Source organism: Raphanus sativus, unplaced genomic scaffold (genome assembly GCF_000801105.2).
Source record: "Raphanus sativus cultivar WK10039 unplaced genomic scaffold, ASM80110v3 Scaffold0164, whole genome shotgun sequence".
In the NCBI taxonomy this organism is placed as follows: domain Eukaryota; kingdom Viridiplantae; phylum Streptophyta; class Magnoliopsida; order Brassicales; family Brassicaceae; genus Raphanus; species Raphanus sativus.
In genome coordinates, this window is record NW_026615484.1 from 1 (window position 1) to 21,559 (window position 21,559).

The window sequence follows — 21,559 nt, forward strand, 5'->3', positions numbered from 1 at the left end:
AATATTAGGAGTGATAACTTAATGAGATGGTCATTAATAAAAATGTAACTAAAACTGTAAATATTAGGAGTGATAACTTAATGAGATGGTCATAATAAAAATAAAATTTGAAGAATGGATTAGAGTATAATCCAGTACTAGATTTTGACCTCCGCTTTCAAAGCGCAGATTTATTTTCTTTTATTTTTTAAATTGACAAATACTTAGTAAATGTCATATTTTCATATATTTGTTTTTTTTTATAAAATACTTAAGCTTTTTATCTTTCTTTATCGTGTTTCATTTTAAATGAGTATAGGCCTAATCACAATATCAGAATCCGAAGAACCAACCCAAAACCGACCCGAAAATCACGGTCCAGAACCCGATCAGACCCGGAGTAAATATCCGAATGAATTCTAAATTGCTATATCCTAAGAACCAATCCGAACCCGATCCGAACCGAGAACCAAATGAGTACCCGAAGATACCCGAAATGTGAATATATATCTAAAAATATATGTGATAATTATATTTATAATTATTTTAATATTTTAAATTAATATCATAAGTTAACTATAGTAGTCATTTTTAGTACTTTTGAGTATTTTTGGATAAAATATGATAATTTGGATAAAAGTTTACCCAAAAAACTGTATAAAATGAATATTTTTGGTTACTTTTGAGTAATTTGGATACAAAAATTTGAACCGAATCGGATATTTTGGTTACTCTGAGAATAAATAACCGAACCCGTTTTAGATATTTTGGTTATTTGGTTATTTTTCAGGTTCTTATGCATGAGAAGCGAACCCACCCGGACCCGGAAAGATCCGACTCGAACCCGATCCGAAAAAAATAAAAATTGAATCTGATTTGTTAATCGGCCCAAATGGCCCAAAAGAGATGATGTGAGTAATGGGCTGGATTTTTAAAAAGTGACCCAATATAGATGTGTTATTAATATTACTTGATTGCCCTTAATAAAATATGCAATGTTATTAAAGAAAGGAGTATTTTTAGTAAAAAAACCAATAGAACCCTGCTTTAATAGCATAGATATGCATGAGCACAATATCCGGATCCGAAAAAACCAACCTGAAACCGACCCAAAAATCAGGATCCCGAACTCGATCAGACCCGGGGTAAATATCCGAATGAGTTCTAAATTGCTATATCCGAAGAATTGGTCCCAAATCCGACCCAAACCAAGAACCGAATGAGTACCCAGAGATATCCGAAATGTGAATATATATCTTAAAATATATGTTATAATTATATTTATAATTATTTTAATATTTTAAATTAATATTATAAGTTAACTATAGTAGTTATTTCGATATTTTTGAATATTTTTGGATAAAATATGATAATTTGGATAAAAGTTTACCCAAAAAAACTGTATAGAATGGATATTTTGGTTACTTTTGGTTACTTTTGAGTAATTTGGATACAAAAAAATTGAACCTAATCGAATACTTTGGTTACTTTGAGTACAAATAACCGAACCCGTTTTAGATACTTTGGTTATTTGGTTATTTTTCAGGTTCTTATGCATGAGAACTAAACCCACCCGGATCCGGAAAGATCCGACTCGAACCCGACCCAAAATTTTATAATACCCGAGTGGGGTTTAATTTCAAAACCTGAAAAACTCGATATGTACCCGAAAGAACCGATCTGTACCCGAATGGGTACCCGAACGTCCAGGTCTAATGAGTATTTACGTTTAGAAAATTAAACTTTATTTTTAATGAATTAAGTTGGTATAACTCTGATAAATTAATTTTTTATGTGGTTAATTTTTTAAATAAAAATTATATACTTTTAATAAAGATTTATACTTTTCAATGAAAAAATCTATTTTTTATGAATGCTTAAATTATATTAAAAAGGAGAAAAAACATAATAATTAAGTGATTAATTTTTTGTCACTACACAAAATAGTAAGAATGGTTGAAAAGAAATTATTTGAACTTGGAGAAAAAAAATAAGAATTGGATCTGATTTTTTCTTAATCGGCTCAAATGGCCCAAATGACATCTGATGTGGGCAGTAGGCTTGATCCAAAAAATTGACCCAATATTAATGTGTTATTAGTATTACTTGATTGCCCTTAATGAAATATGCAATGTTAATAAAGAAAATGGTATTTTTAGTAAAAAAACCAATAGGATCCTTCTTTATTAGTATAGATGTAAATGCAATTCAGTAATGACAACTATTTCTTAAACTTCATCACTGCTCAATTTTTTATTTTTCAATTATGACAAAAAAACCCTAAACAGAGAAGAAAAAAAAAACATGTCAAGTGTTTTGATATTAGCTAAAATCTGTAATAATTAGGAGTTAGTAACTTAATGAGATGGTCATAATAAAAATAAATTTTGAAGATGTAATAGAGGATAACCAAGTCTGTAAATGTAATTCAGTAATGACCACCAACTCACTTTTCTTCTCTAGAAACTTTCTTGATTGATTTTGAGGTGCTTCCTCTAGTTCTGCCGGCAAACCGTGTATCTTTTTTATCGCTGAAATTATGGTTTGTCATTGGTTTCATAAAAAAAACTTGTAGCATAAGGTAACATCTATGGACTTTGAATCAAATAAATCACAGATGTTAAAACTAAGGTGCTCAAGGGAAAAAAACGAGTAAACGAGTAGATACACTACTTGGTTAAGATTTATATCAACAACACTTGTAAGTTGTAACCACAAAGGCAGTATTATTAAATGCCTTGAAGTTAACAAGTACCAACCACCAGAACCAATCTAGTACTACTGGACAAACAAAGGAGTTTAGCAACCTACTAGCCGAAAGACTGAAAGGCCCAATAAGAGGAAAATAGGCTCAGCAGCATCAAGGGTTCACGAAGCGTACAAATTAGGGTTTTCAAGATGTAGCTGTCAGTTATGTAACTGTATATATAATACACGCCCATATCAAGAACAAGTAATCGTTAGTTAGTTAGTCTCTGTGAAGTCTCTGCGTCTATGAATTTTATGTTATTGAGTTGATAGAAGGCAGTACGTCACTGAGCGCTTGAGAAAGTGGTGCTTCAGTCCTTTTAGCTGCCAAAATTGAGACGAGCACTAATGCTTTCGTTTGCCGTCTTCCCTCGGCTTATGAACTCTGTTGCTCCTACATTATATGTTATCTTACTCCTAAACTCTATTTTTTCATTCCGTCTTTCAATGTTAAATCATTAGATCAGCAGAAGATAAAAATATGTCAATACGCCATGAGTTTCCATTAAATATCATGCCCTGATTTTTTTTTTTGTTGGGAGGTTATGGTTCTTGTCTGGATTTACATAATTTTTCAGGAAAGTAATGCACATGAAAACGGGATAAACAATCTTAAGCAAGCTGGTTAATAGCTTAATCAACTGAATTTAGTGTCTAACAAGAGCTTATTGAGATTTGATTAAGTGCAGACAATTCACTGGGACATGAGTACTTCATTTGCAGTATAATCATGAAGTAGAGAACCAAAAATTATTTTTGATTTGATTTTGTTTCAGTTTAGAATAACAAATTTTGAATTTTATCATAGTTTCCATTCGATCAAAATCAGATATGATCAAAGTATACACTATAGTAGTATATAGTACAAGCTAAGAAGCAACTCCGTGTAACCAGAGAAGGAAAATTCGGTAACAAAAATAAAATAAAATAACAGAATAACCACCACTGAAATGCAAATACGGATCCGGAGTGGTCTGAAGCAGTATCACTGATTAGGTTGCAGAGCTGAGAGAAGAACTTATGCATTCAGACATTGGTGTGCGACAATCTGTTGATGACTTCTTGTCTAAGCAATAGGGAGATACGCTTGTTACCCTGCAAAACCAAAAAAATGTTAAGAGTTAAGTCAAGAAAACATTAATTGGTTTAGTCTGTGAAGAAGAATGGTTGTGTGTGTGTACCTTTCTTTGCGCTTCTCTAAGAACCTAGCCAGAGATGCTTTCCTAGCCTGAGGTAAAGCCACTGCATAAGAAACATAAGCAGAATGAAGCCGCGTTCATGAAGGCGAGTTTAGTTAGCCATTAGTTAACAAGACTTTGCTTTACCTATTTTACCTGTTTGAGGTACATTGGCAGAACAAGAAGCCGCCACGGAAGAGTTGATATTGGATGCGTTAGTTTGGTGGTGGTTGTGGTATGTTGTTGTTGTAAAGCCTCTTGCTGCTTTAGCTGCTCCGAACCCATTTGAGCTACTTCCAGCTTCAGGGCTAAGATAAGAGACTGTAGGCATGAAGCTAGGAGGCATAGCTGAAGAATCAACGGAGGCACGAGCATAATTGATCACTTGTTGATGATGAGTTTGAGGTGGTGAAAAGGCTTGTGGCATAGGGGAACCGTTTCCAGCAAGTAACATTATCGCCTTGGCCTGTGATGGAGGAATCAGTAACACTATTAAAGCAAAATGAGTAAAGCATATATGGGAGAAAGTGATTTGAGTTACCTTTTCAGGAGATATGTCATTATAAACACAAACTGAACCGGCATAAAAGACGGTCAGCTGAGCAGGTGATGATCCTGATGGCCTGGAAGAACATCTAGCAAAAGAAGAAGTTTTGAGTCAGCCATGGAATAGATTTTCTCAAAAGAGATTCTTTAGCCACAATTACTAACAAAATTGGATAGAAGCAATGGGTACCTAATATCAGTTGTTCCAACAATGGAACCTGGAGGAGGAAGGACTGATACTGGAGGTGCCATGATAGGAACTCCTACCAAAGGTTGCGAGCTTACGCTATTGTTGATGAAGCTTGTTCCTCCTGGTGCATAATGAGACTGGAGACCCGGCCTAGAGAATGAAACTGAGGTAGCTTCTTCATGTGGATTGGAACTAGAGAACATCCTAACTCCCTGAAACCAGAAAAAGCCATAACGTAAGATGCAAGGAAACTGCTAATGAGAATCTTAGTCCACACTCCAAATGAATCAATAGTTAAAACAAGACCCTAATCAACCTGACAATTGGTTTGACATATAGGTCATGATTCGGCAAATACCTGAACAGAACTGTAAGGAGTGCTCCGGTTGGAGGACTCATAAACATCAGCTACTGATGATGGCATGAAGGAACCAGAGTGTGGGAGATGATAGTTTGCAAAGTTTCTATGTCTGTCTTCTTGGGATGGCCTGAAAGCTAGAAACTGAGGAGAAGAAGTAGCAGAGGCTTTGTTTGGGAATGACCACTTCATTCCTTTACTCGGAGCTGTAAAAGGAAAACAAACGAACTTTATCAGTTTAAAGTCAGACATGAAGTGGTTACCGTTAAACCATTAATGTCTCGAGATCTATATAAATAAAATAAAGAGAGATAATTCAACACCCAACCTAAGAAAAAGATGTCACCAACTATGTAAAATAAAGAAACTGATAATGTTTACAAATTCAACGAGGCAACAAAACCACCTTAGAAACCATGTCCCAAATAAATATAAAATTATTCAAAATAATTATATCGAAACGAGTATAGTTTAATACTATTACTATTTAATTTTAAATTAAAGAGAGATTCAACTTTATACATAACACAGCACATGTCGATGCACTACTATTATGGAATGCCACGTTTTGACTAATAAGAAAACAAATCGGACGTAATTTGTTTATTCATCGTGGTGAGAAAACTATTCGTTCTCAATGTACCTTCAACTATATTTTATAGGTGTTATAATAACACCCTGACACCACTCTCACTTAATCAACACACAAATCAATATTTAATCACTGCATAAAACAATCCAACTGGAACTTTTTTTTTTGTATACTAATCTTCTCCTAAAATAATCTTATTCCTACTACCAACCGTCTCTATTCTACTTTATTTTTTTTATCCGTTTCATTCAAGCCTTCCTTTCCAGCATTTTACGTATTCGTTTTTTTAAAATAAACTACTAATTAAATTTTGTCCTCGATTAGTACTAGATTCATGAAAACAAAATCTCTACCTAGAGTTTTGTTTATTTAACAAAAAAACTAGCTTAAGATCTGTTCTCGTTAAGCCTTTTATCAAAAAAAAAAACAATCTTCGAATTTCAACATGTTTTTCACCGTTTATCTAAACAAAATAGTACTACTCCCTCCATTTTTTAAAGAGTGTCGTTGTGACATTTTTCACACAGATTAAAAAAGTTGTTGAAATATATGTAAGTTATAATTAATTATACTTCTTTGACCAGTAGTATTTTCGATAAATAAAATTATTTATAAAATTAATGCAGTTTGCAATTAATTTTCATTGGAATTTATATTAGAATTGTAAAGTAACACTCTTTGTGTAACAAGAAAATAAGCTCAGAATGACACTTATTATGAAACAGTGGGAGTATTAATACTACTAATATTCATAAATTCAACAGTTCTTTGTTTCCCGAGAAAGGGACGGACAATATGTTATCCTCCAAGAGACAAACTGACAATCCAGTTCCCGACCAAAACCATATAGTTCTTTTTCCAAAAACAGATTCTTAATCTAGTAGTAACTCCTAACACATAATTTTGATCAGGATCTAGAACAAATTGACGAATATAGTTGAAGAGTTTAGCCGAAGGGAGAGATATTTAAAATTAACCTGAATCTCTGGAGCTTTCACTGGTTTCCTCCTTCACAGTGATGGGTGAATTTTTTGAACCCAGCCCGAGAAAATCTCTCTCCATGTTATATGCAACCGCTGGAACCAAACAAATATCTACCTGAAGGAAAAGCTTAAGAGTCACCGGAAAAGGGAAGAAATGAGAACTTGTGTGATGGAGGAAAATGAAAAACGTGGGATGAAGTTAAAACACACACACCGAGTTTTCTCCTTTTAAGCATCGCATGAGGCATGTGAACACCACGATTTTATTTATTTGAAGCTTTTTAGAAATTTAAAAATAAACGAAAAAGATTCCTTTTCTCCTTTCCTATTGGCGCAAAAAGACCGCTACAGGTTTTCCCGGTTACGTCACCGGATATAGACGGTCGAAAAGCACGTGCGTCGTCGCGAAGTGCCATTTATGCGTGTGGCGTTTCTTTTAGTTGTCGACACGTGGTGAGTCACGTGGGTTATTTTACGAGCTCCAGTCAAATTTCGACGTGAATGATTCACGAGACGCGAAGCGCCAATTTAATTCATTCACCTTTTTTAAACTTTATTCGTAACAAAACTCGAAATTGTCGGCTGACTCGCGAATGGAGCGCGTGAGTTGTAGACTCGTTTGTTTTATCGATTTTCTAATTTAAAGTATTAATTAATATTATTACTTCCTTGCACGTTCTCTCTTGATCAAGAAAAACATTTGCACGTTCAATCTTTTTCTGCAAGCAAAAATAATTTATATTCTCTGTATTTTATAAATCTATAGTTTAATCCTCAAATCACCGGATAGTACTAATAGCTTAATACTTTTTTTTTGTAAACTAACTAATAGCTTAATACACCATGTGATTATGTTACAACTCACATATTCGATTAATTTTAAAATCGTTATTTTTGTCAGTGTACTTCAATAATAATAAACATTGTATATTATTTTGGATCAATTAGTAATATATGTTGCTTTAACTATACTTGTATTAATGTAAGTTATGTAACTATTGGTACCAAAAGAAAATGTTTCTTTTTTTTTTGCTTTTTTGAAAATGTTTCTTTTTAAATGTAAATAATACTTAAACGACTCGTTGACATCGTTTTGTTGAGTAGTATTTTGCATGTGGTCCTGGCGAGTAAATTACGCCATTTCGTGCGTCACGTTCTTGAAGAATTAGTAAACCTATACAATAATTAACGTTTTGCAATGTTTTAATACAGTAGCAAGTCTTATAATTTATCAAATGTAAGCTGGAAGCAGTCAAGCACACACAACAACTTGCCGATCTCTGCCCACGATAATATCGTTCTTTCTGTTTGGAGAAAAATAGCACACGTCATTTTCTACAGCCTTTATCTATTTCTCGATATTGATATTTTTTTTGGACAACCTCGATATTGATATCAATATAAAATATTCATTGCTATGAAAGTAACTAACCACGATGTAGTGCTCTTTTAAAACACAACATTTTTTTTTTTGTTTAACCAGGGGTGATCCAAAGGCTTTCTAGGCCCAAGACTAATCCCCCTGAGACCGACGGCAACCCACGTATTCTTGCGATTTAACGTTAGCTCCGGTGGCCAGGTGGAATCGAACCCAGGGCGGAAGCTCCAGCCGGAGCCCCTTTACCACTAGGCCAAGACAACTTGGAATCGAAAACACAACATTTCATATTAGATAATATCAGATCAAATGTGGACCTACCGAGTGAGGATGATATCAAAAGATGCTAAATAAACGTATCTTTCACGGCTTGCTCCAGATTGACCAACGATTGTTGTAAAAAAAAAAGACCAACGATGAGGATACTAGATACTAGGTGTTTTCCTACACCATGTGCAGTAAAATATTTTTAAAATATTTTTAATAGATAAATATAAATTATTTTTATTTTTTTATTAAAATTATAAATTTTCTTTTTTTTATCAATATTTTAATATAAATTTGATTTAACTAAACATTAAAATTAAGATAAAAACAATTTTGTTTATTTTGAATTATATTTAAGAATGTGCATATATATATATATATATATATTTAAATTATAATCATAGGTAGATTTTCTATCTATTTATTTTAATTAAATATATTAAATAAATATGTAAAATTTCATAATTGTCAAAAATTAAAATTAAACAATATTTAAAAAATCTGTAGATATATATAAAAAACTAATGATTTTACGTTTTAATTTGATTTTATGATTTAATTTTTATAATTTTATAAAAATATGTATATATTTTTGAAATATTTTTAATTTAAATGATATTTTAAAATTTAAAATGCCATAATTGAATATATTTATTTTAGTGATGATTTATCAGTTATTACCATATATTTAAAAATCCAAAAATATAAATCGATAATAAATGTAATATATGAGTTACCATAGTTTAAAAAGTTTACCAAAAATATAAATTAACATTAAATATAATTGTCCATATCATATTAATCTATAAGACATGTCATCAATTTTAGTAGTCATGTCACAATTATTAATCTAGATATTTTCTTGCACCATGTGTAATGATGAATTTTGTAAAAGTTAAATTTTATATTTTAAAACCTAATTTATTAATATCATATATTTTATTATTTTGACCAATAATTAATATAAATATCATTAATTAAGCATAAAATTAAGAGAAAATATTTTGTATTTTAAATTATATTTAAGAATATATATGTATATATATAAAGTTTAAATCTTAGATAAACAAATTATTTATTTCATTTGGTTAAATGTATTAAATCAACTTGTACAAAATTACTAAAAATCATATAAAATTGTATAGTTATCAAAAAATTAAAACTAAATAATATTTATATTATTTGTAGATATCTAAAAGAAACTAATGATATAACGATTTTTTTTTTTAATTCAGAAAATTTAGAAAATTTTAGATAATAAAAATTTTATAATTATAAAAGTAAAATTATATAATATTTCGAAATTCAAAATGTCATATTTGAATATATTTATTTTAGTGATGATTTATGAGTTATTACCATATTTTACAAACTTTACCAAAAATATAAATCAATATTAAATGTAATATATGAGTTATTGTCATATTCTAATAAGATTTTCAAAAATATATTAGTATTAAATGTAATTGTCCATGTCATATTTAACCATATGACATGTCATCAATCTTAATAGCCACGTCACAATTTTTTTTGTGAAAACGATTGTAGAGAATACATGTGGCAAATCACTTCTCAATATATACTAGTGGATGGTCTTTCCGATACTAAAAAAATGAATATTAATTAGATTAGTTTGGCTGGCTTTGGTTCGGTTATATGGATGGTCAATCTTAACTCGAGAGATGAAAAGTTTTATTGTTTTTAGCTTCTCATTAGTTCTATATATCTACTAATAATAGGAATCTCAAACAATGTTGAAAGTTGTGTGTTTTTATAGGAATTTTTTTTCTTTTTGTTAAAAGTTGTGTATTTTCATTATATCTTAAGAGATGTATCTTTTAATTATTTATTTTAAGAATTGTGTATAGTTAGTATTTAAATTGAAAATGTGTAATTATTTAAATAAAAGTTGTGACTATTCATATATGTATCATTTCAAAATAACTACTTTTAGTTGAAAAGATGTGACTATTTAAATTGAAAAGTCACAACTATTCATATAACTATCATTTCAAAATAACTACCTTTAAATTAAAAAGATGCGACTATTCATATATGGAAAGTTGCATCTCTTAATTTTTATAAAAATATTTATGTCTTTTCGTTTTTATTATGCTTATAACTATTTATTAATATTTCATAAATATTTGTAATTGTTTTATATCTAAAAATCAGTGTATTAATATGAAAGTTTGAATCGCTTAAGTTTTATACATGAAAATTGCATCTCATAAATTTTTTTCATGAGAAAACCCAAAACAATGTTAAAAAATTATGTATTTTTGTAGGAATTTTATTTTTTCATTATATTTTAAGATGTGTCATTTCATTATTTGTTTTAAGAACTGTGTAGTAGTTAGTATTTACATTGAAAATATGTAATTATTTAAATGAAAAGTTATGACTATTCATATATGTATCATTTCAAAATAACTAATTTTAAATTGAAAAGATGTGACTATTTAAATTGAAAAGTTACAACTATTCATATAATTATCATTTCAAAATAGCCACCTTTAAACTAAAAAGACGTGACTATTCATATATATGAAAAGTTGCATCTCTTAATTGTTTATACAAATATATGTGTATTTTGTTTTTATTATGCTTATATCTATTTATTAATATTTCATAAATATTTGTAATTGTTTTATCTCTAAAAATCAGTGCATTAATATGAAAATTTGATATAGGATCATGTTGCTTAATGCTAGGAAGTTGGAAATTGTAGTTGTAGTTGCTATCCCATTGGCTTATATCTTCCAGGTACATTCTGAAAATTAAATCTTTTATGATTCTTATATGCAGCAGAAGAGTCAAATATGCATATAAAGTTTAGTCATCTATTCTGTAAAAACAATTTATCTTTTAGAATCAATATATTATATTACTTTGGCTCATTAATTTTTGGTGTACATTATATTTTTGTAGTGGAAGTAGTTAACCTGGATTAAGATTGTTCGGGTTGTAAGAGGAAAGAAGCTTGAAAAGTTCAAGGCTTCAACTATGCTTTCGTCATGTTCATAAAGATCATGGCCATCTAGTTATACTGTATACACACAACCGGATGTATGTATTATCAATTTGCCACAACTAGGTCTTCCCAAATATATCAAACTTGGATGTATGTTTTATTTGTAGATAAATAAAATTTTCATTGAAGGAATTATCCATATGGTATCTTTTCAATGGATGTTCACCTGAATTCTTTAAGCATTTGGTAAATTTATGAAAGAGATTTCTTTTCTTTTTGTTTTTCTTACAACTTCACTCTATCTATATAGTTAGAATCAATTTCACATCATTTAGTTTATGTATGTCTTATTAGGCTAACGGGACTCTGTCACATCTCCTAGTAGTAGGTCAGGATGCACATGCTTAAAAGAAAGAAATATTGTGAACCAATTACAATTATATGTCAAGCTAGACATAATTTAAAAATATATTATTATTTTTTGTTTTATACTTTTTATGTATGTTTTTTCCAGGAACTATTGCAAGGAGGAATTGTACATCCACATCTTACAAAGCCTACTAGAATCCTCGGATTATAATCATTTGTCTTGAGTGAACTTCAGATTATAATCATTTGTCTTGAGTGAACCTCTTTCACATACTATTTGGACTTACAATACAAGCAAATTTATGATAATAGGCAAACACCATTTGATGGAGTCTCTTGACATCCATCTTGAAGATGGAGCGAATGTGATGAGAAATTTATCGAGGGTAAGTCTCATGAGTGTTTACAATAACTTAGCTTTATAATATACTCCCACATTTTCAATATATATGATGTTTTAAGAATTTTTTTATTTCACAATAAAAAATGTTAGCATAAATGTAGAAATTTTTTAATTTTATCAAAACTTGTGCACTCAATTTTATTTTTACTATTTCTATTTATAATTAAATATAATATTTTTTCAATAATACTTTAATAATATTTTTAATAAAATTATTTTCTTAATATATGTATATTGAGTTATAACATCAAATAATATGAAACTAGGGAGTATATTTTTGTGAAAAAATTATCTATTGTTCTTAAGGGGGTACACATGCTTTTGCTGAAAGGCTATTACAATCAGTATATTTGGTATTCAAATGCAAAATGATGTGATCAGGAAGACATTTCTATTCAACCACTTAATATTTTTTGAAGACCTTGAGAAAGTTAAAAAGTTATCCAAAACATATAAACAGTAAAATATTTATTAAAAACATATAAACAGTAAAATATTTATTAAAAACAAATAAAACATAAAGACATTTTAAAATATTTTAAATAAGTACTAAATTTGAAAAATAATTTTTAATATATATTATTTTCTAAATATTATAATCTAAAAATAATATTTATTCTAATATCAATAATAAAATAAATTAAATTAAATAATAATAAAAATAGTTAATTAAATTTTGTTATAATAATAGTTGGTTAAATTTTTGAATAATTCAAAAAATTAGGAACAATAAAGAATTTGTTATAAAATCTTTGACTAGCATTAATTTAGGCACGAGCACTGAAGTTATTGGTCACGATTTTCATTTTTTTAAACAAAGAATCAAACAAATTTGTAATGCAACTTCTAAAATATGGGATTTTGGTTGATGTAGATTTATGATTTGAGTTAACAATTTTATAAAGGAGATAAGTCAAAATTGTAACTCAAGTACAACACATCTTAAATCAAATCCAAACTAAAAAAAAAAAAATTAATGCATGATTGGTAACATTTTTGAGTTACAACTCTAACTCAACTTAAATCTATGGTAACTCATGTCACCAATCAAGCCATTATTGTTCTTCAATTTTTTTCTCAGAATTTTGTAATGGAGAGAGGAACCCAGAGATCATCAATATCTTCATTCAAATAGGAGCAGAAAAGAACTCTACATGTACCACAACATATTATGTTTTTCTTTTGTCATTTTGCATGCATGAAGCTATCAATGGAAATCATTAGAATACGATTCATATACTTTTAGTAGAGAGCCAGAACATGTTGATTATTATATGATATGCTATCATGTATATTTCCAAGTTAAAAATTCAAATGTTTCTAGAAATTCTATACGGTAATTTGCTTAATCTGAAATCTGAATATCAACACAAGAAAATGAATTCCTAAATTCGAGAATCAATTCTAAAAACAATGCAAGTTAGACAAAAATAAGGCCTAAGCCCATTAGTATAACAGCCCAATAAATGGAGGATTCTTGTAAGTAAAATGATCAAATATAAATAGAGGCGTAACTCAGTTTTCAAAATTTATAATCATGGAATTACCAAAATGGGGTCTGTGTTGATTAGTACTAGTAGATTGTATAATCCCAAGCTCAAGCTCAAGTTGCAAATCGAACTTGTCTCCTAGCTCTGAGTCGTAGAAAGTAACCGTTGGACATGACGCGAGGGAAGGAGGACATGCTTTCATTTCTCCGATCATGCCTTCCTCTCTGGGATTGGATTGAATCGGATCAAGACGATATCTAGACCGTTGCCATATGAGAGACTTTTCAATTTTAGGAGTGATGGAGAAACTCCTCCTCTGTTGTCTACGAGCAAACTTGTAAGTGCAAAGACGACACAAACAATAGTACTGCAGAAGGTAAATCAGAGAGACAAAATACACAAGCACACACCAATAGCTTTATTAGAAATCGCCTTGTACAACTTAATTACAAGTTCTGCTTAATCAGCTTTACATGTCTAGTGTTACACCCTAACACACGCCACTGAACAATTCCTAAGCTACCCGCTTATATCTTTCCACCGTCAAGTACTTCAGCCCCTACTTCAGCACGACCCAGAACACTTCCAAGCGCTTCTCTCTCTCTATAAGATCAGCCTTTGTGTCTCTGTCTCTCTACAGACGACCCATAGCTATCTTATATAGTTCTCCACATTCCCGAAACTCTAGTCTCAAAGGAACCACAATATGGACATCTTCCATATCAATAAGTGCAACTTTACTTTTCTTGGAATGCAGTTATTCCTCTTCCTTTAAGTCATAAACTTGCTCCTCAAGTTTATTCCTCTTTGCCTTTTCTCCAAGATACTCCTTTGCTCTCCAAGTCTACACGACTCCAGCTCAACATCTCGACTCCACATGGTCTTCACCACTCAACCCGACGTGTGCTTCAGCAACTATGTCAGCAACTACTTCAGGGCGGATATCTTTACATCAACAAAACTCTCGAAGGTGGTTACTGATGGTGGCTTGGGCTTGGGTTAAGGTTAATAAGAAGAAGGAAGCTGGGAGTATTAAGCTAGGGTTTGAAGAGAGAGAACATAGGCCACGCTCGAGTGAGTTATGTGATGGCATATCTCCTGATACTGGCCCGCCCAGTAAACAGTTATTCTCAACTGTTTCTTGATATTGTGTCTCTCCTGTTAGAGTAACTTATGATGGTACTTCTTAGGTCGCACTGGCCCTCTTAAGAAATTCAGAATTCTGCACCCCAGAGGTACCTCATTCTCTATCATAATATATAATCTTGAAGTAGTCTTAAGTGATCTTTTTTTGACTTCTTTCTAGAATTCGTATGAATTGGAAAATCTAAAAGAGTCAGAATCACCACGTTAACAAGCCTTATTTCGTATGACCGACCAGTGCTCCGCGGAAGAGATTTCCTGGTGACATTAAAAGCTTTTCTCGTGAACTGAACTCAAAAGGTGTACGTCCCTTTCCATTGTGGAAGCCTCGTAGGTCGAATAATGTGGAGGTATTCTAGACTCTCCTATTTCTTTTGATCTCTTGTGAGGTTTGCTGTATGCAGAGTCTAATAGTGTCTGTCTTTTCCAGGAGATATTGGTTCTAATTCGTGCAAAATGTGATAAAGCAAAGGAAGAAGTAAACTCTCCGACCGTGTGGGAGTTCTTGAGAAAAAATGCAGAAAGTCATCCTGAGTGGCTTGTTAATATTGGCTCGCGGTTGTGGTATGACTACTCCTGGAGATTTCTGGCTTCAGTGTGAAGGCATTGTTCAGGACTTAGATGATAGACGTCAAGAGGTCCCTCCGGGCGTTGCTTCATACTCGGATGCTTTATATACTTACCAGATGTACGAGAAAGAAAGTTGGGTAGAAGAGGAACAAGTTGTACAACTACGTCAGTCAAGTGCTGCAAAAATCTTGAAGATACCACTATCCACCAAGAAAGCTTATAGTCAGGAACAGCATGGTTTGGAGTGGAAGGAAGACGTTGTTGTACGCTCAGTTCCTCCTATCTGTCCTCCTGAAAATTATGTTCTTAAGGAATCTGAATCTCCTGCGAACATTGATAGAACGTCTTCCTGGAAGAAACTTCCATCAGAAGAGCAGAATGATACCAAACATGACCTCCAAATATGGTTAGAAATCGACAACCTAGTGATGATACTACTGCTGTTCTAAACTGCCCGCCAGCAACTCGTGAACATTCGCCCAAGCATCGGCACAGTATCACTTGGGGTTACTGGGGAGAGCCGCCACTCGTCTCGGAGGAAAGTTCAATAATGTGCCGCATCTGTGAGGAGGAAGTTCCCACTAGCCATGTTGAAGATCACTCCAGAATTTGTACATTAGCTGACAAATCTGACCAGAAAGGACTGAGTGTTGATGAGCGGCTCATGGCAATTGCTGTGAACTCTTGACAAGTTAGCAGAGACCTTCAGGCATAAGGATAGCCTAGCAGCTGACAATATTCTCAAACGTAACATACCATGGCCTCATGTCCGTGAAGAAATGAGTGCTGAAGCACATGATATTATAGACCGGTAAGAGATCGTCTCTCTCTCTCTCTCTAATCACTTGTTGTTTCCAAAATAATCAGTTGTGCAGTAAAACACATTCATGAATAGCTCTTTTCTGCTCCTCTTCTTGAGTAACCCTCTGTTTCGCTATTAACATGCCAAAGACGTTGCATTCAAACTCTGTTTTACAATCCATAATCCATATACAAGATCGAATCCTAGCTCCTCCATAAAGGATAAGAGCCACAACTAAACTCTCGTCAAATGTGATACTAATACATTAATAACAAGCTTTTCTTAGCCAAAGCCAGTGAGAATGCAAAGTACATGTATATTAATAAATCACAGAGACATTATTTTGATTAAAAATCAAGAGAGAGCAACTATTTTTTCCATTGCAGTGAACTTGAATCTGTGCTTAATTTATTACGTCTACAATGACATGATGTGAAAAGAGGGGACAAAGGATATTAAAACATCATGGGAAGAGATATCGGTATCTTTTTCCTCCATGTTCTCATAAACCACAAGGACATGAGACTGATGAGGAAGCGTTTGCGTTAGAGTAACACGTAGTAAAAGATAAAGTGAGACCTCAAAAGTTGTAACATATATTAATGATTACAAAATGCCATTTAGGAAAGGCAACCCTACATAACTTCAATAATTTTGTATTTACGAACTTGGTCTGCCACAATGTTAGCTACACATTCATTGCACCCAACCTTGTTGTTTTTCTTTGGGAAAATTAAAATTTCCAGACTTAGTCGTATGATCGTATCTAGTGAAGTATGAACATAAAGACATCAATATCTATTGTGTTAGGAGTAGTTGATAATATAAATCTGTAGTTACCAGCTTATCCGTCTTCATTTTAGGCTGCATACTACTGGTATTAAAGAGATAAAAGGCTGAAACAATACTGAAACAAAGTTAAAGTTAAAAAGCAATAATAATTACAACCACAACGAACTCCTCATCATCAGTGCCCACACATGAGAATAAAATTAAGAAAGAAAAAAAAACAAAATTAAGAACATCTAATTAACGACCTCAACTCTAATTCCCTGCCATACTCTTAAACCAACATTTAAACAGCAAAGATTCCTTAAAGACATCCATCATAAGCCTCTGAAGCTTCTCCAATCCAATGGTCTAGCCCACCAGATCCGAACCCGGTAGGCGCAACTCCTGGATCCTCCTCACCACCTCCGTCATCACTGGCCTCTTGTCAGGGTGCTGCTCCGTACACTCAATCCCCAGCTGCAGCATTTCCTCCATCTCTCCTTCCACGGACACCACCGTCTCCGAACTCACCAGCTCCGAGTCAAAAACCTCACTCCTCCACTCTTCCCTCTCCACCGAATGCACCCACCTCGCCAAGTCCATCCCTTCCTCATTCATCACCGAGTTAGACGGCGCCTTCCCCGTGAGCAGCTCTAGCAGCACCACACCAAAACTATACACATCCGCTTTCTGCGAGACACGACTAGGGTCAGTTACTTCCGGCGCACGGTACCCGGTAACCCGGTTTGGTGTCGTGGATGAGGAACCGGCTAGCTGAGCCAAACCGAAATCAGAGACCCGTGCGTCGTGTGAGTTCGTTAAGAGGATGTTGGAAGACTTGACGTTTCCGTGAGAGCTCAATGGGTCTTGCGAGTGTAGATAGTCTAGTCCACGAGCTGCTCCAAGAGCGATACGTGCTCGGACTTCCCAGTCTAGTGGACTCCGTCCTGCGCCTTTGTTTCCTATAACATAGCGATTACATTAATCATATATTCACTGAGACTATAACACAACACATTCTACAAAAAACTATTAATTCTACAAAAATTATTACAAGGACTTTTAAAGATTAAGCAGAGAAACTATAATATTAATATTAGCATTTAAAAAAATCAGTTATTTAGCAGAGAAAGAGACTAAGAGAAGAACTCTAACCGTGTAAGAGAGCAGACAAGCTTCCCATAGGCATGAAGTCATACACAAGCAGCTTCTCATCTCCACTGTAATAATAAGCTCTCAACGGCACCAAGTTCTCATGATCCATCGCCCCAACAACCTCAATCTTCTCCTTGAACTCTCTATCCCCCACCGTCACATCCCTCAGCCTCTTCACAGCCACCAACGTCGCGGCGTCAAGCACCGCCTTGTACGCCGTCCCGAACGTCCCTTTCCCAAGAACCTCCGCCGAAGCTCTCAGCAGATCCTCCAGTTCGAAAACCTTCGTCGCGTTCCCGAAGAACACTAACTTCCTCGCCGTCCCTGAGCTGTTCACTTCCACCGCTTTCGTCGCGGTCGCCGTCGCCGCCGCCGTGGATGGCTCATTTGCTTCCACCGCCGTCGTCTTCTCCTCCGGAACTTCGATGTCAAGCTGCTTGATGTCTCTTGTTCTCTCGTCTTCCTTCTTCCGGAAGAGAACCATCAAAACAAGAACGATCAAGAAGAAGCCAACCACGCAACCGATCACAATCCCGGCTATCACTCCGCCGGAGAGCTTCCTCTTTCTCTTTCCGGGAATGTTCCCGACGGAGATAGGCTGACTCGGCACAGTCCCTTCGTCACTACAAACACCGAGCGGCTTACCGCAGAGCGAAGTCCCGAGGAAAGAATCAGAACCAAACTTCCGAAGACTCTTCGGTATAGATCCGTTCAACAAGTTGTTAGAGACGTTGAACTGATCCAAGCCCAAGCCCAAGCCCAAATCAAGAAGAGGCCCAGAGAGCTTGTTGTTCTCCAAGAACAGAGTCTTGAGCCTCGTGAGGTTCTTGAACCCCGAGGAGATCTCTCCCGTGAACTCGTTCTCCCCGAGATCCAGCCTCACGAGGTTGCTTAGACCGAACAGGAGGGGTGGAATCTCTCCGGAGAATCTGTTTCCTTGGAGGTAGAGACGCCGGAGGTCGGAGCAGGCGGCGAGATCCGTAGGGAGAGCGCCGGTTAGCGCGTTGAGGCGGAGGCTGAGTGTGCGGAGATTCGTTAAGTTTCCGAAAATACCCTCGGGAATGTTGCCGGAGAGGGCGAAGCCGGGGAGGCGGAGGGCGGTTACGCGGTTGGTGGCGGCGTCGCAGGCGACGCCGGTCCAGTTGCATGGCGTGGTTTGTTCGGTGTTCCAGTGGGATGTGCGGCCGCCGACGGCGGAGCGGAGGGAGAGGAGGGCGGATTTGTCGGCGGCGAGGTCTTGGGTTGAGGGAAGAGGGAGAGAGAGGAGGAGGAGAATCGAGAGGAATGTGGAGAGACTCGCCATTGAGGGAGTCATCAAGAAGAGAGAACGAAACCCTAGAGATGTCTGAAGAAGAAAGGTGTGGTGGTTATTATTACAGAGAGGAGTGAGTGTAGTGAAAGCTAGCAGTCAAACACTTAGGGGGATGTATTCAATTTAGCATTTGATGTGATTTGATTTTTAATGGAGTTTTAGATGATTTTAATAAGTTGCAGAGATTTAGGTGATCTTTGTTAAACTACTCTAGAATATCACCTAAAATAATGAGATTTGAGTTTTATTTATTTTAACTAAGAAACTCCACCCAAACACCCTAAAATCACCTCAAAACTTTAAAATCCCACAACTTAAAATATTTTCAATAACAGTGGATTTCAGAGTACTTTACGAAATGTCAAGTTCAATAACAGTGGATTTTAAATGAGTTTTTAAAATTCATGTTTGAATAACAGTGGATTTGTCATTTTAATACAAATCACCTGAAACTCTCAGTTGAATACATCCCCCTTAAAGTTCTCGGTCTCCTCTTTTTTCTTTTAGGGTTTTGAATATTTAATATTTTGTTACATTTTTAAATGCGACAAAAACGATATTTCTATTACTACAGTGACGTCATCTCTCTTGTCTATGCTTGGGACAGGAATAATGTGATTGGTTATGTATCATGTTTGGTATCTAAATGTGATTTGTCAATGTGAGGGACCTTAGTTATGTTATTGTCTTATCTAATCTACCTGCTTTGTCTCTCTAACTACTAAAGATTCTTTACCCAAAAAAAAATCTGTCGCAGTTGATTGACACTCGTATGAAAATGAAGAAATTAGCAAGTGGATCAGTTTAGTTGGGGACTAATAGTATTAATTTTAATATTGGATTTAATGGAATCCAAAGGGTTTATTAAAAAAAATGTGCTAAGCTAAGAATTAAGATCATGATATTCTCTGCATTTGAGCAGAGTGGAGCCCCCTTCTCAAGATACACACTTACTTCTATGTTCTTTATTCATAAATAAACTTGATTATTTTTATTTTTTTCTCATGTAAACTTGATTTTTCCTGTAGAGTAATCAATGATGCATGGTTGTAAAGGCAAAAATGAAGAAAGAACATGGGTGGTGGGTTAAAGGACTGGTAGGAGGACCATAACACGTAAAAAAAAGCCAACAACAATAATTTACAGCATTAAAGCTTTACATAACAAAAGAAAACACATTCTCTTTTATTTTGTAACTGTCTCTCCACTCTGTATCAATGTGTTATTTTCGATATGATCCATCCAGTCTGTAATATCAATCACAAGGGGGTCCCATTTTAAATTTGTCACAGTGTTATGTAACTGAGCGTTACAATTCGGGAAGCAACGGCTACAATAAACTTAAAACTGTAATCCTTTCTTGCATCCAATTCAAAGTCTAGTGAAGCTCTAATTATTTTATAGTTATACTCTTGAAGATGCATTAGTCGGGAAATATATAATTTATCAAGATCGGGTATTATAGGCTTCTGACAAGAATAAAAGACCAAATATAAGTAAATTATGTTATCTGCCAGAAAAAGGTAAGAAAAAGGCTTCTATAGTTATTCGTTTCATATATTCATGATTCCCATGAATAAAAATAATCTTAGAAATCTACCATTTCAGTAGTACAATGTTCATACAGATGTGTTTTTTGGATATGATCCAGTCTGTAATATCAATCACAAGGGGTCCCATATGAAATTTGTCACCACAATCAGTGTTATGTAATTGAGCGTCGGGGAAGCAACGGCTACAAGCCTACAATAACATGTTATGTGCCAGAAAATAGAACAAATATATTTCTCTATAGTTAACTTAAGCTATTCATTATAAATGGTGAGCAAAAGAACAATGAGAATAGCTAATTCCTTTTCATTCTTCAAATTTGATACTATTTATAAAGAATATTTTTTTTTTGTAACTTGGCTTAGAAGAATATTTCTTTTAAATGTTCATTCTCATTTTTTAAAAAATTAATAAATTATAGAGCAAAATAACTTTATCAAATCTGGTAAAAACATTAAAGAATTAGTATTTCTATTATTTTGTTACTCTTCATTCATTTTATCTTTTTTTCTCTTATTCCTTTTGTGGTCATATTCATTTTGGTAGATCAGATATAATATTAGTTTTAAATTAGATTCGAATAGTGTTTTATACTGCTAGATCTTCTAAGCGACGAGTATTCCTCTACCAACTTGCGGTCTCTCTCGCTTTCATTTACGTTGTTTCAAGTTTGTTAGCAAACAAAATATGATATAAAGGGGTACAAGGGGAGTGACGTGACACAAACTTAGGTTTTTAGGGATCAAAACCTTCACTACAAAGCAATGATCACTACAAACCTTAGGTTCTTGGGCTTAACA

General features: G+C 33.8%; 2 protein-coding genes and 1 pseudogene across 3 annotated transcripts; 1 reads left to right on the forward strand and 2 right to left on the reverse strand.

Annotated features, from left to right (window-relative positions):
• Positions 1–3,559: 3,559 nt before the first annotated feature.
• On the reverse strand, positions 3,560–6,798 carry LOC108810465 (protein TIFY 6B-like). 2 transcript variants are annotated; one of them, XM_056996217.1, is made up of 7 exons: positions 6,569–6,798; positions 5,000–5,205; positions 4,642–4,853; positions 4,447–4,540; positions 4,053–4,371; positions 3,909–3,969; positions 3,560–3,822 (listed from the first exon to the last, which is right to left on the reverse strand). In XM_056996217.1, the coding sequence occupies exons 1-7, from the start codon at positions 6,651–6,653 to the stop codon at positions 3,720–3,722; spliced, it is 1,080 nt and encodes a 359-aa protein (XP_056852197.1). In that variant the 5' UTR covers positions 6,654–6,798; the 3' UTR covers positions 3,560–3,719. The 2 variants fall into 2 exon arrangements, with proteins under 2 accessions (XP_056852197.1, XP_056852198.1); XM_056996218.1 differs by having other exon boundaries at positions 4,062–4,371; positions 6,569–6,796.
• Positions 6,799–10,916: 4,118 nt separating this feature from the next.
• On the forward strand, positions 10,917–15,994 carry LOC130501325 (probable serine/threonine protein kinase IREH1; annotated as a pseudogene).
• Positions 15,995–16,867: 873 nt separating this feature from the next.
• LOC130501326 (probable inactive receptor kinase RLK902) lies at positions 16,868–19,296 on the reverse strand. The gene is made up of 2 exons (XM_056996221.1): positions 17,897–19,296; positions 16,868–17,703 (listed from the first exon to the last, which is right to left on the reverse strand). Exons 1-2 carry the CDS (start codon positions 19,209–19,211, stop codon positions 17,111–17,113), a joined length of 1,908 nt encoding a protein of 635 aa, XP_056852201.1. The 5' UTR covers positions 19,212–19,296; the 3' UTR covers positions 16,868–17,110.
• Positions 19,297–21,559: the final 2,263 nt, after the last annotated feature.